Raw genomic sequence first — 12,957 nt, 5'->3', positions numbered from 1 at the left:
GGGCATGGATTGCATCCAGGTTAAGCATACTGTATTAAGAGTTTTACTAAATTGAACTAATATACGATATGTGTGTTGCAGTATCTGTTCAACCTCTGAACTGCCATCTGGGCCTGCTACAACATACACTCCTGGAAATTGAAATAAGAACTCCGTGAATTCATTGTCACAGGAAGGGGAAACTTTATTGACACATTCCTGGGGTCAGATACATCACATGATCACACTGACAGAACCACAGGCACATAGACACAGGCAACAGAGCATGCACAATGTCGGCACTAGTACAGTGTATATCCACCTTTCGCAGCAATGCAGGCTGCTATACTCCCACGGAGACGATCGTAGAGATGCTGGATGTAGTCCTGTGGAACGGCTTGCCATGCCATTTCCACTTGGCGCCTCAGTTGGACCAGCGTTCGTGCTGGACGTGCAGACCGCGTGAGACGACGCTTCATCCAGTCCCAAACATGCTCAATGGGGGACAGATCCGGAGATCTTGCTGGCCAGGGTAGTTGACTTACACCCTCTAGAGCACGTTGGGTGGCACGGGATACATGCGGACGTGCATTGTCCTGTTGGAACAGCAAGTTCCCTTGCCGGTCTAGGAATGGTAGAACGATGGGTTCGATGACGGTTTGGATGTACCGTGCACTATTCAGTGTCCCCTCGACGATCACCAAAGGTGTACGTCCAGTGTAGGAGATCGCTCCCCACACCATGATGCCGGGTGTTGGCCCTGTGTGCCTCGATCGTATGCAGTCCTGATTGTGGCGCTCACCTGCACGGTGCCAAACACGCATACGACCATCATTGGCACCAGGGCAGAAGCGACTCTCATCGCTGAAGACGACACGTCTCCATTTGTCCCTCCATTCACGCCTGTCGCGTGAAGACGTGGAGGCGGGCTGCACGATGTTGGGGCGCAAGCGGAAGATGGCCTAATGGTGTGCGGGACCGTAGCCCAGCTTCATGGAGACGGTTGCTAACGGTCCTCACCGATACCCCAGGAGCAACAGTGTCCCTAATTTGCTGGGAAGTGGCGGTGCAGTCCCCTACGGCACTGCGTAGGATCCTACAGTCTTGGCGTGCATCCATGCGTCGCTGCGGTCCGGTCCCAGGTCGACGGGCATGTGCACCTTCCACCGACCACTGGCGACAACATCGATGTACTGTGGAGACCTCACGCCCCACGTGTTGAGCAATTCAGCAGTACATCCCCCCGGCCTCCCGCATGCCCTCTATACGCCCTCGCTCAAAGTCCGTCAACTGCACATACGGTTCACGTCCACGCTGTCGCGACATGCTACTAGTGTTAAAGACTGCGATGGAGCTCCGTATGCCACGGCAAACTGGCTGACACTGACGGTGGCGGTGCACAAATGCTGCGCAGCTAGCGCCATTCGACGGCCAACACCGCAGTTCCTGGTGTGTCCGCTGTGCCGTGCGTGTGATCATTGCTTGTACAGCCCTCTCGCAGTGTCCGGAGCGAGTATGGTGGGTCTGACACACCAGTGTCAATGTGTTCTTTTTTCCATTTCCAGAAATGTATATGCAGTAACTATAGCCTACTGAAAGTATAGTAAGAGAGTTGGTTCTTATTATCTTCCTGAATGATATCAGGAAGGTACAGCCTAATCCAGTAGGAGTTAGTCTTATTCTACAGTGAGACAGTATTAACCCTTGTGCTAAAGAAAATGATCAAAGCAGAGTTTCTTATATTCAAAACATATCTTGTGTTTGAAATCACTGCTTATGTAAGGACCATCACAGAAATTATTCAGCTGAGAAAAAGGAGCATTTAAATAACATCCCTCGCAGTAGTTGTGTGAAGCTTGCCTCTGATTTAAAGGCAACTTAAGTTCAGCAGATAGGGATTAGATATTTAGTTATGGCTTTATCTCATAGCATAGTAGCCACTGATTCAAGGGACAATGCCTGCAGCTATCAGGAATTTACTCATTCACACAATTAGAGTTAGTTTCTCACAGGACTTGGAGCAACTGCACGTTAATAACACACTTGCAGTGTTTGTAAGCCGGCAAGATAACAGCCTGTAGCATAAGGCCAGAATTCCACTACAGTAGTCTGGAGACATGGTACTGAACTCATATTGATGTCTTGGTCACCAAATGCAACTGAAATGAGCAATGTAAGACATCTGGAACACTATCCACTTCCAAACCAAAAACTCTCAGATTCACAATTCACGGGAAAGCATAGAAGTATGACTATGGGCACCCAGGACCACTTTTATGCAAATGAACTTAATGTAAATCGGTTGCCATAGTCAACTGTTTTGTTTTGTTTTGAGGCGCAAAAACAACTAGTGGCATACAGTCCACGTGAGAACTGTAGAACATGACGACAGAGAGAGAAGTAAAAAACGACTACACATTACTCCAAATGGTCAGAAGAGAAGCCACCTAGAAACAAGGATGTGGAGAGATGTCTATAACATACGCCATAGAGAAATGGAGGTCCTGAACTAAAAACTAAATGTCCTTCGCCATATTGCTATAACGGATAAAAAGTAAAACTAGGTCGACAGTCTGAGTGTTGTTTGCTAAAACGGCCGGTAAGTCCGATGGCAAACACAAATGAGAACATAAGAGGTTTAAAAAATGGCATTTCATCAGGAAATGGCGGACCGTCAGGGGTTGAACACAATGAGCACAAAGTGGTGGGGGAGCACCATTTAACAAATGGTAGTGGCCAAAAAGACAGTGCCCAATACGCAACCTAGGTAAAATGGTCTCCTCACATGGAGAGGGTCGTCCAAGCCACTAGAAGATGCTGAATAACCTGGCGCTTCTCTCATAAAGGGAAGACCAGTGGTGATGCCAAAGTGACACCAACTGCTGATGGATGGCAATACAGAGATCATCGGAGGAAATGTAAAAACTAGAGGGTCAAGGTACAAGATCTGTAGCCTTGGCAGCAATGTCAGCGGCTTAGTTTCCTATAAGACTGACGTGACCGGGAACCCACATAAACATCACAGTGGCTCTATCAAGAGTGTGCAAGTGACAGCTTTGCTGAACCCACTTCATAAAGGGACGGACAGTTACAGCACACAGAGGCTTTGAAATGCACTGAGAATCAGAGTACTTGACACAATTGAAAAGCCTGTATCCCCAGATGTACTGTGTGGTCTGATACAGTGGAAAGAGTTCAACTGTAAATAATGAGCAGCATACCGAAAACCAATGCCGAAAAATGTCAGTGACAATGACGAAGGCACACCCAACACCGCTGTCAGTTCAAGAGCCATCAGTGTTCACAAAGGTACTATCGCGAAGTTCCATGCAAAAGGTGATGAAACTGAAGGTGACAGGGTGAGGCTGGATCAATGTCCTTAGGGACTGAATGAACGCCAAGGCGAACACAGACCACCGAACGAAGCCAAGGTTCACACCCAACGGTAAAGTGGCAGATAGTGTGAAGTTAAGCTGTCAGAGAAAGAGCTGAAAACGAACTCCAGGAGGTAACTGAGAATAGGGACATGCACCATACTGGTGATCAATGGAGACGTAGGAGAAGGAGCCATACGATAAGTGGCCATGCATAGCAGAAAATGGCATGCATACCTGCTGAGGAGAAAATTACGATTGTAGGACAGTGGTAGCTCTGCATAAAGACACTCTACCCGACTAGTGTAAAAGGCACCAGTGGCCAAATGCATCCCACGATGGCAGATAGTACTGAGACAGAGGGATGGATGTGCTGATGCATAAACACCCATTGTCTATTTTTGAATGGACAATACCCGACTAGTGTAAAAGGCACCAGTGGCCAAATGCACCCCACGATGGCAGATAGTACTGATACAGAGGGATGGATGTGCTGATGCATAAACACCCATAGTCTATTTTTGAATGGACAATACCCGACTAGTGTAAAAGGCACCAGTGGCCAAAGGCATCCCACGATGGCAGATAGTACTGAGACAGAGGGATGGATGTGCTGATGCATAAACACCCATAGTCTATTTTTGAATGGACAAAGGACCAGTAAAAGTGGAGGAGGGTGGTTCGATCGGCTTTCTAGGAACTACCACTGTGGACATGTAGGAAATTGAGGGACCGCAACAGCAGGCTGCCAGGTAGAATACCTTGGAAGACCAAGAAAGTTCCCTATCAAGCAGGAGACCCAGAAATTTCATAGTTTCAATGAACAGAAGGGCAACAGGCACAAGATGTAAAAATGGTGGAAGAAACCAATTGCATACAAACGGTTTTGACAGTGGAAAAATGAAAGCCACTGTCAATGCTCAGTCAGTAAAGAAGATCGAGACATTGCTGAAGGTGCTGCTCAATGAGGCAGGTCTGTGGAGAACTGCAATGGATGCAAAATCGTCGACAAAAAGGGTGTAGAGGAAGCCCAGTGGGAGACAGGCCATTATAGGGTTAATGGAGATAGCAGTCAAAGTAAGCCCCTCACCCACTCCTACGCCAAGGCCAAGGCGAAGGTCACAAGATGATGGACTACGACATCGCACAATATGGGGCCAAACATGAAGAGGGTTTATGACATCATACAAGGTGGGGGCAGTGGCAGGCCATGATGTCACAAGCTGTTGGACTGCGTGTTCAAGGTGCTGCAGTTGTTTAGGAAACTCTGTAACTCATGTTCTGCTTGCCATAGTGGCAGTTTTCTTTTCAACAGCATATAAAGCACTGAACAATGCTTCTCAGAATTCGGAAACATGTTTTGAAGCAGAAGAAGTTCTCAACATGCAGCTGTGATGATGAACTCTGCATGTACCCGCCCGCACGCATGCACGCACGCCCGCCCGCCTGCCTGCACACACACACACACACACACACACACACAACTTCCCCCAAATCAATATAATGAGGGATAGAGTATACTACATCATACAAACCAGGGGATCCAATTTCAAGATGTCGCGCACACACACACACACACACACACAAACACACACACACACAACTTCCCCCAAATCAATATAATGAGGGATAGAGTATACTACATCATACAAACCAGGGGATCCAATTTCAAGATGTCGGCTTTCACAGTATTCTGACAAAAAGTGGAACATTGAAAAACATTAAGGAGCCATGGGATCGTCTGTAAAACAATATGAGGAAGTTATTATTGACAGAAATTGTTACTGTCTATAGACAAACATAATGCATATGTCTAAAGTGAGCTAATGGTAGTGGCAAGACTTGATAATAATAACTAGGAGGTTGGCATTGTTATATAAGCTCATGTATGCTGTTGCCTTCAAGGAGTTTGTCAGAGAAATCTTGCCAGTAAAGAAAATTATATGCATTTGATGAGACCTCATCCATTAGGAAAAAATAATGTTGTTGCCAAATGCCTACTTCTCCTGTCCCATCCCCATTTTCAAACAACTGGTAAAAGTTGGAACAGTTTATGATGTCACATAGCTGTTGGTGCTGCAACAGCTTACCAACCAAGTCAGGAGGAGGAGGAGGAGGAGATCAGTATCTAATGTCCCATCAACAACAAGGTCATTAAAGATAGAGCACCTGCTCAAATTAGGGAAGGATGAAGAACAAAAGCAGCTACGCTCTTTTTAAGGAACCATTCCAACATTTGCCATAAGTAATTTAGAGAAAGTATGGAAGCCTAAATCAGGATGTCTAGATGCATGTTTGAACTGTTGTCCTCCCAGATGCAAGCCACTGCACCACCCAACTCGGTACCAACAAAGCCACTTGTGTACTGTGCACTGTAGTGAAAGGACCATGAAGCCTCATCATCAGAAGAGATCAGCTCTGAAGAAAAGAAGAAGAATACTGCCACACAGGAATGTAACTGCTGTATTATTATTATTTCTTTCCTTTCTCAGACGTTATGTCTGGTTAAAAATGCAAAGTAACATGGACCTTGATCAAGGGTGACTTCCTTTTAACTGTACAGTATATGTTACATTGCATTTAGGAACTTTTGGGTAATTGAACATGAATCAATAATTACAGATTTCTGTAGTTGTATATATATATATATGTTTGATGTAGCTGTATTGTGTTGATGTACTGGTGGATATTGTGTGGTATGACTCCTGTAGTTGATAGTATAATTGGTATAATGTTGACTTTATCCTGATTCCACATGTCGTTGACTTCCTTAGCCAGTTGGATGTATTTTTCAATTTCTTCTCCTGCTATCTTCTGTATATTTGTTGTATTGGGTATGGATATTTTGATTAGTTGTGTTAATTTCTTCTGTTTATTGGTGAGTATGATGTCAGGTTTGTTATGTGGTGTTGTTTTATCTGTTATAATGGATCTGTTCCAGTATAATTTGTATTCTTCATTCTCCAGTACATTTTGTGGTGCATACTTGTATGTGGGAACGTGTTGTTTTATTTGTTTATGTTGTATGCCAAGTTGTTGTATTATTTTTTTTTTTTTACACTGTCATGTCTTCTGGTGTATTCTGTATTTGCTAGTATTCTACATCCGCTTGTGATGTGAGCTTCTGTTTCTATTTGTTGTTTGCAAAGTCTGCATGTATCTGTTGTGGTATTGGGATCTTTAATAATATGCTTGCTGTAATATCTGGTGTTTATTGTTTGATCCTGTATTTCAATCATGAATCCTTCCATTTCACTGTATATATTGTGTTTTCTTAGCCATGTGTAGGATGCGTCTTGATCGATGTGTGGCTGTGTTCGATGATACGGGTGCTTGCCATGTAGTGTTTTCTTTTTCCAATTTACTTTCTTTGTATCTGTTGATGTTATATGATCTAAAGGGTTGTATAAGTGGTTATGAAATTGCAATGGTGTAGCCGATGTATTTATATGAGTGATTGCTTTGTGTATTTTGCTAGTTTTTGCTTGTTCTATAAAGAATTTTCTTAAATTGTCTACCTGTCCATAATGTAGGTTTTTTATGTTGATAAATCCCCTTCCTCCTTCCTTTCTGCTTAAAGTGAATCTTTCTGTTGCTGAATGTATGTGATGTATTTTATATTTGTGGCATTGGGACTGTGTAAGTGTATTGAGTGCTTCTAGGTCTCTGTTACTCCATTTCACTGCACCAAATGAATAGGTCAATATTGGTAAAGCATAAGTATTTACAGCTTTTGTCTTGTTTCTTGCTGTCAATTCTGTTTCCAGTATTTTTGTTAGTCTTTGTTTATATCTTTCTTTTAGTTCTTTAATATTTGTATTATCTATTCCTATTATTATTATTATTAACCCATCCATTATTATTCTGTGTGTTGTCTCGCATACTCATGATCTTTTCTTATTTTCAACAGCTCAATAGCAGCCTACTGATGTGTCACTAGCTACTATGTTGTAACAGGACATGCAACACATGCACTGTTACTTATTGAGTCACAGCATTACACAGATAGGCTATGGATTTATCTGATCAAAATACCCCTGGCTATGAGTTTCCAGCATTTAACAGCCCCAGGCAGGATAAGAAGAGAGAATTTGCATGTAAGTACTAAGTCACACTTCATAATAGTTGTTACTATCTTACATTTATTTGTCGTAAAGTAGTCTTTACATTTGCTCTCTCATTTTCTGTGTGCTTTCTCAAATACTTATAATGTTCTTTTCAACAGCCCAACACACCATTGAGGTATTAGAGCAGGGCACACATCTGTTTGAACAAGTGGAAATCAGCATCTTGGAACTGGATCCCCCAAAGTGATTCACATGGACTCTAAGATGTTCAAACATCTACTTGTTGGGCCACAGCAGTGCATATATATATGATTAAAACACTCACCCTTTCCCAAAGTGACAGTTATGTGGTTTGTTTACTACTGTTTACAACAACACACAATTTGACCATCAGTGGATCTATGTGTGGGAATAAAAGCAATAAAAGCAGACAGTGAATACCAAGTAGTAATAAAAATCAAGAATACTGAACACTGTACTACAGTGCAGTTTGTACAGAGTGAGTGAGATGAGCTACATTGTGCAACACTGTACACCAATAATCAGATGACAACAGAGTATGAACCATCTCAATCTCCTCTTCCAGATATAGTTCTACATCGTATTAAGGTCACCATCACAGAGATGTATGGGAATGCAACAGTCATGGTAAGATCTGGGGACTCATCCATTTACCTGCGTCATTCAATTATTATCAACTTATGTGAACTACAGAGTGCATTATCAATTGTGTTAGAACGACTGAGTCCATGGCACTCATATGTTAAAACTATATACAATAATGATACCTGTTATAGGCAGGAGCACAGTGTACAAGTGAATGACTCAAAGCAATGTACAAATTCATGTACCCAGAGTACCTAAGCCTGCACTTGTTGCACTCATAAGTATTAAATCCATCCATGTTGAATTTGTGAATTCCATACCAAAGTATCTTGTTGCTCCTATTGGTTTGGTCACCATACAGGCAGAATTTATGATGTACAAAAAACAGTTGCTGGGAAAATACTGTATCAGTGAAAAATGGCTCACTGCACCTCACATATGACATAAAACAGTATACTACCACAAAATTGCTTGTATTTCCCAATCAAATGAAGGATAAATATGTGTAAGGTAACAAATGAAATAGAACTGTACATGGAGCCTTCTAGCAGTGACTTAATGGGTGATTTCAGACAGAGTATTGGCAGCTGTGGAAGGACTCTAGATAAATACTAAAGCAGTCATCCCTAATCTGGACCTCAATTATGTAATAAATGAAAAAATGATCATATGGCATTGTCGGCTGGGAGGTCCCACTTGGGTTCAGCCAGCAAGCTCAAGTCTTATTTCAGTTGGCACTTCATTGGGCAACTTGTGACTGATGATAAGGATGAAATGATGATGAGGACAACACACCACCCAGTCCATGAGTGAAGAAAATCTCCAACCTGGCCAGGAATCGAACCCCAGCCCAGTGCATGGGAAGCAAGCATGTTCCCACCCAGATAAGCAGGCATATGATTATGTAATTAACACCAATCAAACTGGCTTCCAGTGCCAATAAACATACATTTGGAACAAGATTAGTCATTCCTTCAGCATAATGGCATCAGGAAAGATATTTCCTTATGTTTTCTTATGTATGGATGAACCATCCAAGAAGACTGCTCAAACCATAGTTCACTCACAAACTAGAAAATGTCATTGTGACCTGTCTTGCAATCGATTAATGGTGTAACACAAACGGCTACATGATCAATGTTAATATAGCAATGGATGGATGATGGGCAGACAAACTCCACATATGAATCCAAGAACTGAATGGAAAGTTTGGACCCCTTGTATCAAGGGAAGTATGAAAACAAAAAACAATGAACTCCAAATATCTTTGTAGATGCAAGTGCAAGGACAAAGATGAAAGAACATTTGCAGACATTTCTTCTGCATTTTGAATCCACATTTCCGGACAATGTCATTAGTACTTTGTGACTCCTGGTCTGGTCATAAGGATGAGGAAGTAATACTGGAAGCCTCTGAAGTAGAGGATGTAGCTTTTATTTTTTTTTTAAGTAGATATCCACCTAAAACTACCAAATATGCTCAACATCTGGACATGTATTTCTTCAGGCAGTATATAATATATGCCAAGGGAATAACAGACTTTCCTAAACTACATTTTGGGAACATGCATCCAAAATCAAACAACAGATTCTGTATCATGAATCTGCATTCTGTCATTTACAGTCAATTATCTGCTGAACTATATAGGGCAATCCTTTGTTATGCATAGCAGAAGCTGGATACGATATTGGCGAAAAACTACAAAACTGTCAGTCACATGATGTTCAGCATTAACATTAGAGATTCATACTGCTTTGAGGTTTGCATTTTAAGTCCTCAATCACATTTATAGTTAAGATATCTGCATTACATTTGACATCTAAAATAACATCTGCAGAAAAACGACTTGCACATTGGGAGGCACGTAATGATTGTGAAGGTATTTAACAGAAATTCTACATCTGACAAGATCATGGCATGATGTACATTTAATATGGATGTAGTGTCCTGCAGACAATCATATCACATTGACCATACATGCAATCTTGTGAATTACATAATATATAATAAGCACCACATTTCAATTATGTATGTATGTTGTAGAGGGACCAGCCCTGAGTACCTGGCGAGTGGTTTTTCATGTGAAGAACCCCGATTTTCGGCCAAAACTGATGCTGAAGTTTTAGACCTATCACCATTATCTGTAACATTAATTATGTTTTGACAAAACAAGTGTAGTGCACACCACATGGGTTAATGTTCATGATTAGAATTCTTACCAGTATACCTTTTTTTGCCATCATCCAGAATATTACTAAGCTGTAAATGTGATGATAAATAGTTAAGAAAATACTTTCACCTTGGTAATTTCAGTAATAAATTAATTGTTTGTGGTGCATAGTTGAAGTTCCAAATGTTTGCACAGTTTTCAATGATGGAACATTAAGACAAAACTATCTGAACCTCATATATCTCCCTGAAAAGAAAAACACACTGCAAAGGAATTACCAAAATAGTGCAGAAATCTGTAGATGTGATGTACATGTATGAAGAAACAAATGATTAAACTTTCATAAAAAATTGGATAAATTATTTAAGAGGAATAGCTCCAAAAACAGACAGTGTTGCTAATGCTTTGGTCCAGCTCTGCCACTTAGGTAACCTGTTATTTGGCTTGGCACTGATTGGTAGACTTGTTGGATGTGCTTTTGAGGCCTATTGTGCCAAATTCTGTCCAATTGTCACATAATATTATGAAATTGGAGGGCCATGCCCACAATGCTCCAAAAGTTCCCAATTGGGGAGAGATGCAGTGACATTGCTAGCCAAGATAGGGTTTGGCAAGCATGAAGACAAGTAGTAGAAACTCTCATCTTGTGTAGATAGGTTTTGTCTTGCTGAAATGTAAGTCCACTTGCCATAAAGGTCAATAACATGGTGCAAAGAATATTGCCCACTTACCAGTGTTGTAGCAATGCCATAGGTGACAACTGAAGGGGTCCTGCTATGAAAAGAAATGGGAGTCATCACTGCAGATAATTCTATTCCAGTCAATGAGATTACAGGCCAAAGAGATGTCTCTAAATGCTCTGAAAAATGGTGGGATGCCATACACACTGCTGTCTAATGCATGGCCTGACAACCTGGGGTAATGGTCTGGAGTATTATTGTTTTCACTACAGAACCCCCCTGGGATGTTGTCTGCACCAGTCATATTGCACAGTGGTACATTGACAATATTCTACTCCCTTGCCCTTTTTTATCGATTGTTTTTATGTAGCTTCCTAATACACTTTTCAGACTTATGTGACTGATTTTCGATGGTCATGCCATAAGTTCTTGAGCTACATGGAACTTTCTCATTTATTGATCTCTTTTGTTATATGGCTTCCTATGATGCTAATTTGAACATATACAATCAGTTTTTTATGATCATGTGATTGGTAGTGAAGCCAACACGTTCCCTAAATTCCAACAGGATAATGGACAGATTTTTTCTACTTGTACAATACATGTGGTGTCATCATAACACAAGTGCCTTAAAAAGGGAGGTCACAATCTATGTGACATAACTGTTCACCATCTTTTCTCTTCTGCCACCTGGTGTGACATCATAGTCCACTGCCCTCTTTTTTCTGCCAATACCTTGTCACCTGAGCTTGACAGTTCATTTGCATAAAAGCAGCCCAGGATATCCATAGCTACATTACTTTGCATGACTTGTGCATAAACATGTGGTGTCACATTCTTCTGGAAACCTATGAAGGAATTGTCAAATCAATGCCATGCAGTACTGCTGCTGTACTGTGTTCCAAAGTGGGAGCAGTATGCTTTGAAGCAGGGAGTCATAATGTTTTGAGTCATCAGCCTATGTTCCTTGTACAGGGCTGCATGAGAATTTTTTTACTTAGTGAATTTAACTTATTTATCTTAACCATTCTCTACATCACTATGTAATATGCAGTTGTTGTTGTCTTCAGTCCTGAGACTGGTTTGATGCAGCTCTCCATGCTACTCTATCCTGTGCAAGCTGCTTCATCTCCCAGTAACTACTGCAACCTACATCCTTCTGAATCTGCTTAGTGTACTCATCTCTCGGTCTCCCTCTACGATTTTTACCCTCCACGCTGCCCTCCAATGCTAAATTTGTGATCCCTTGATGCCTCAAAACATGTCCTACCAACCGATCCCTTCTTCTAGTCAAGTTGTGCCACAAACTTCTCTTCTCCCCAATCCTATTCAATACCTCCTCATTAGTTACGTGATCTATCCACCTTATCTTCAGTATTCTTCTGTAGCACCACATTTCGAAAGCTTCTATTCTCTTCTTGTCCAAACTAGTTATCATCCATGTTTCACTTCCATACATGGCTACACTCCAAACAAATACTTTCAGAAACGACTTCCTGATACATAAATCTATATTCGATGTTAACAAATTTCTCTTCTTCAGAAACGCTTTCCTTGCCTTTGCCAGTCTACATTTTATATCCTCTCTACTTCGACCATCATCAGTTATTTTACTTCCTAAATAGCAAAACTCCTTTACTACTTGAAGTGTCTCATTTCCTAATCTAATTCCCTCAGCATCACCCGATTTAATTTGACTACATTCCATTATCCTCGTTTTGCTTTTGTTAATGTTCATCTTATATCCTCCTTTCAAGACACTGTCCATTCCGTTCAACTGCTCTTCCAAGTCCTTTGCTGTCTCTGACAGAATTACAATGTCATCGGCAAACCTCAAAGTTTTTACTTCGTCTCCATGAATTTTAATACCTACTCCAAATTTTTCTTTTGTTTCCTTTACTGCTTGCTCAATATACAGATTGAATAACATCGGGGAGAGGCTACAACCCTGTCTCACTCCTTTCCCAACCACTGCTTCCCTTTCATGCCCCTCGACTCTTATTACTGCCATCTGGTTTCTGTACAAATTATAAATAGCCTTTCGCTCCCTGTATTTTACCCCTGCCACCTTTAGAATTTGA

The 12,957-nt window shown here is 41.4% G+C and overlaps 1 protein-coding gene across 18 annotated transcripts in view; it reads right to left on the bottom strand.

Annotated features, from left to right (window-relative positions):
* Positions 1-12,957, bottom strand: part of LOC126291704 (zinc finger protein 501-like) — a 199,843-nt gene that overhangs the window by 91,573 nt on the left and 95,313 nt on the right. The window contains exon 3 of one of the 18 annotated variants that reach the window (XM_049985348.1): positions 10,089-10,167. The exons of 15 other annotated variants lie outside the window; for them this stretch is intronic. In XM_049985348.1, the coding sequence (XP_049841305.1) occupies positions 10,089-10,167 (79 nt within the window). 2 more of the 18 variants (XM_049985356.1, XM_049985355.1) reach the window with 2 other exon arrangements.

The sequence above is a fragment of the Schistocerca gregaria genome, chromosome 9 (assembly GCF_023897955.1).
Source record: "Schistocerca gregaria isolate iqSchGreg1 chromosome 9, iqSchGreg1.2, whole genome shotgun sequence".
In the NCBI taxonomy this organism is placed as follows: Eukaryota; Metazoa; Arthropoda; class Insecta; order Orthoptera; family Acrididae; genus Schistocerca; species Schistocerca gregaria.
Note: the sequence above shows the minus strand (reverse complement) of the source record. Positions and strands in the feature narration are given on the sequence as shown.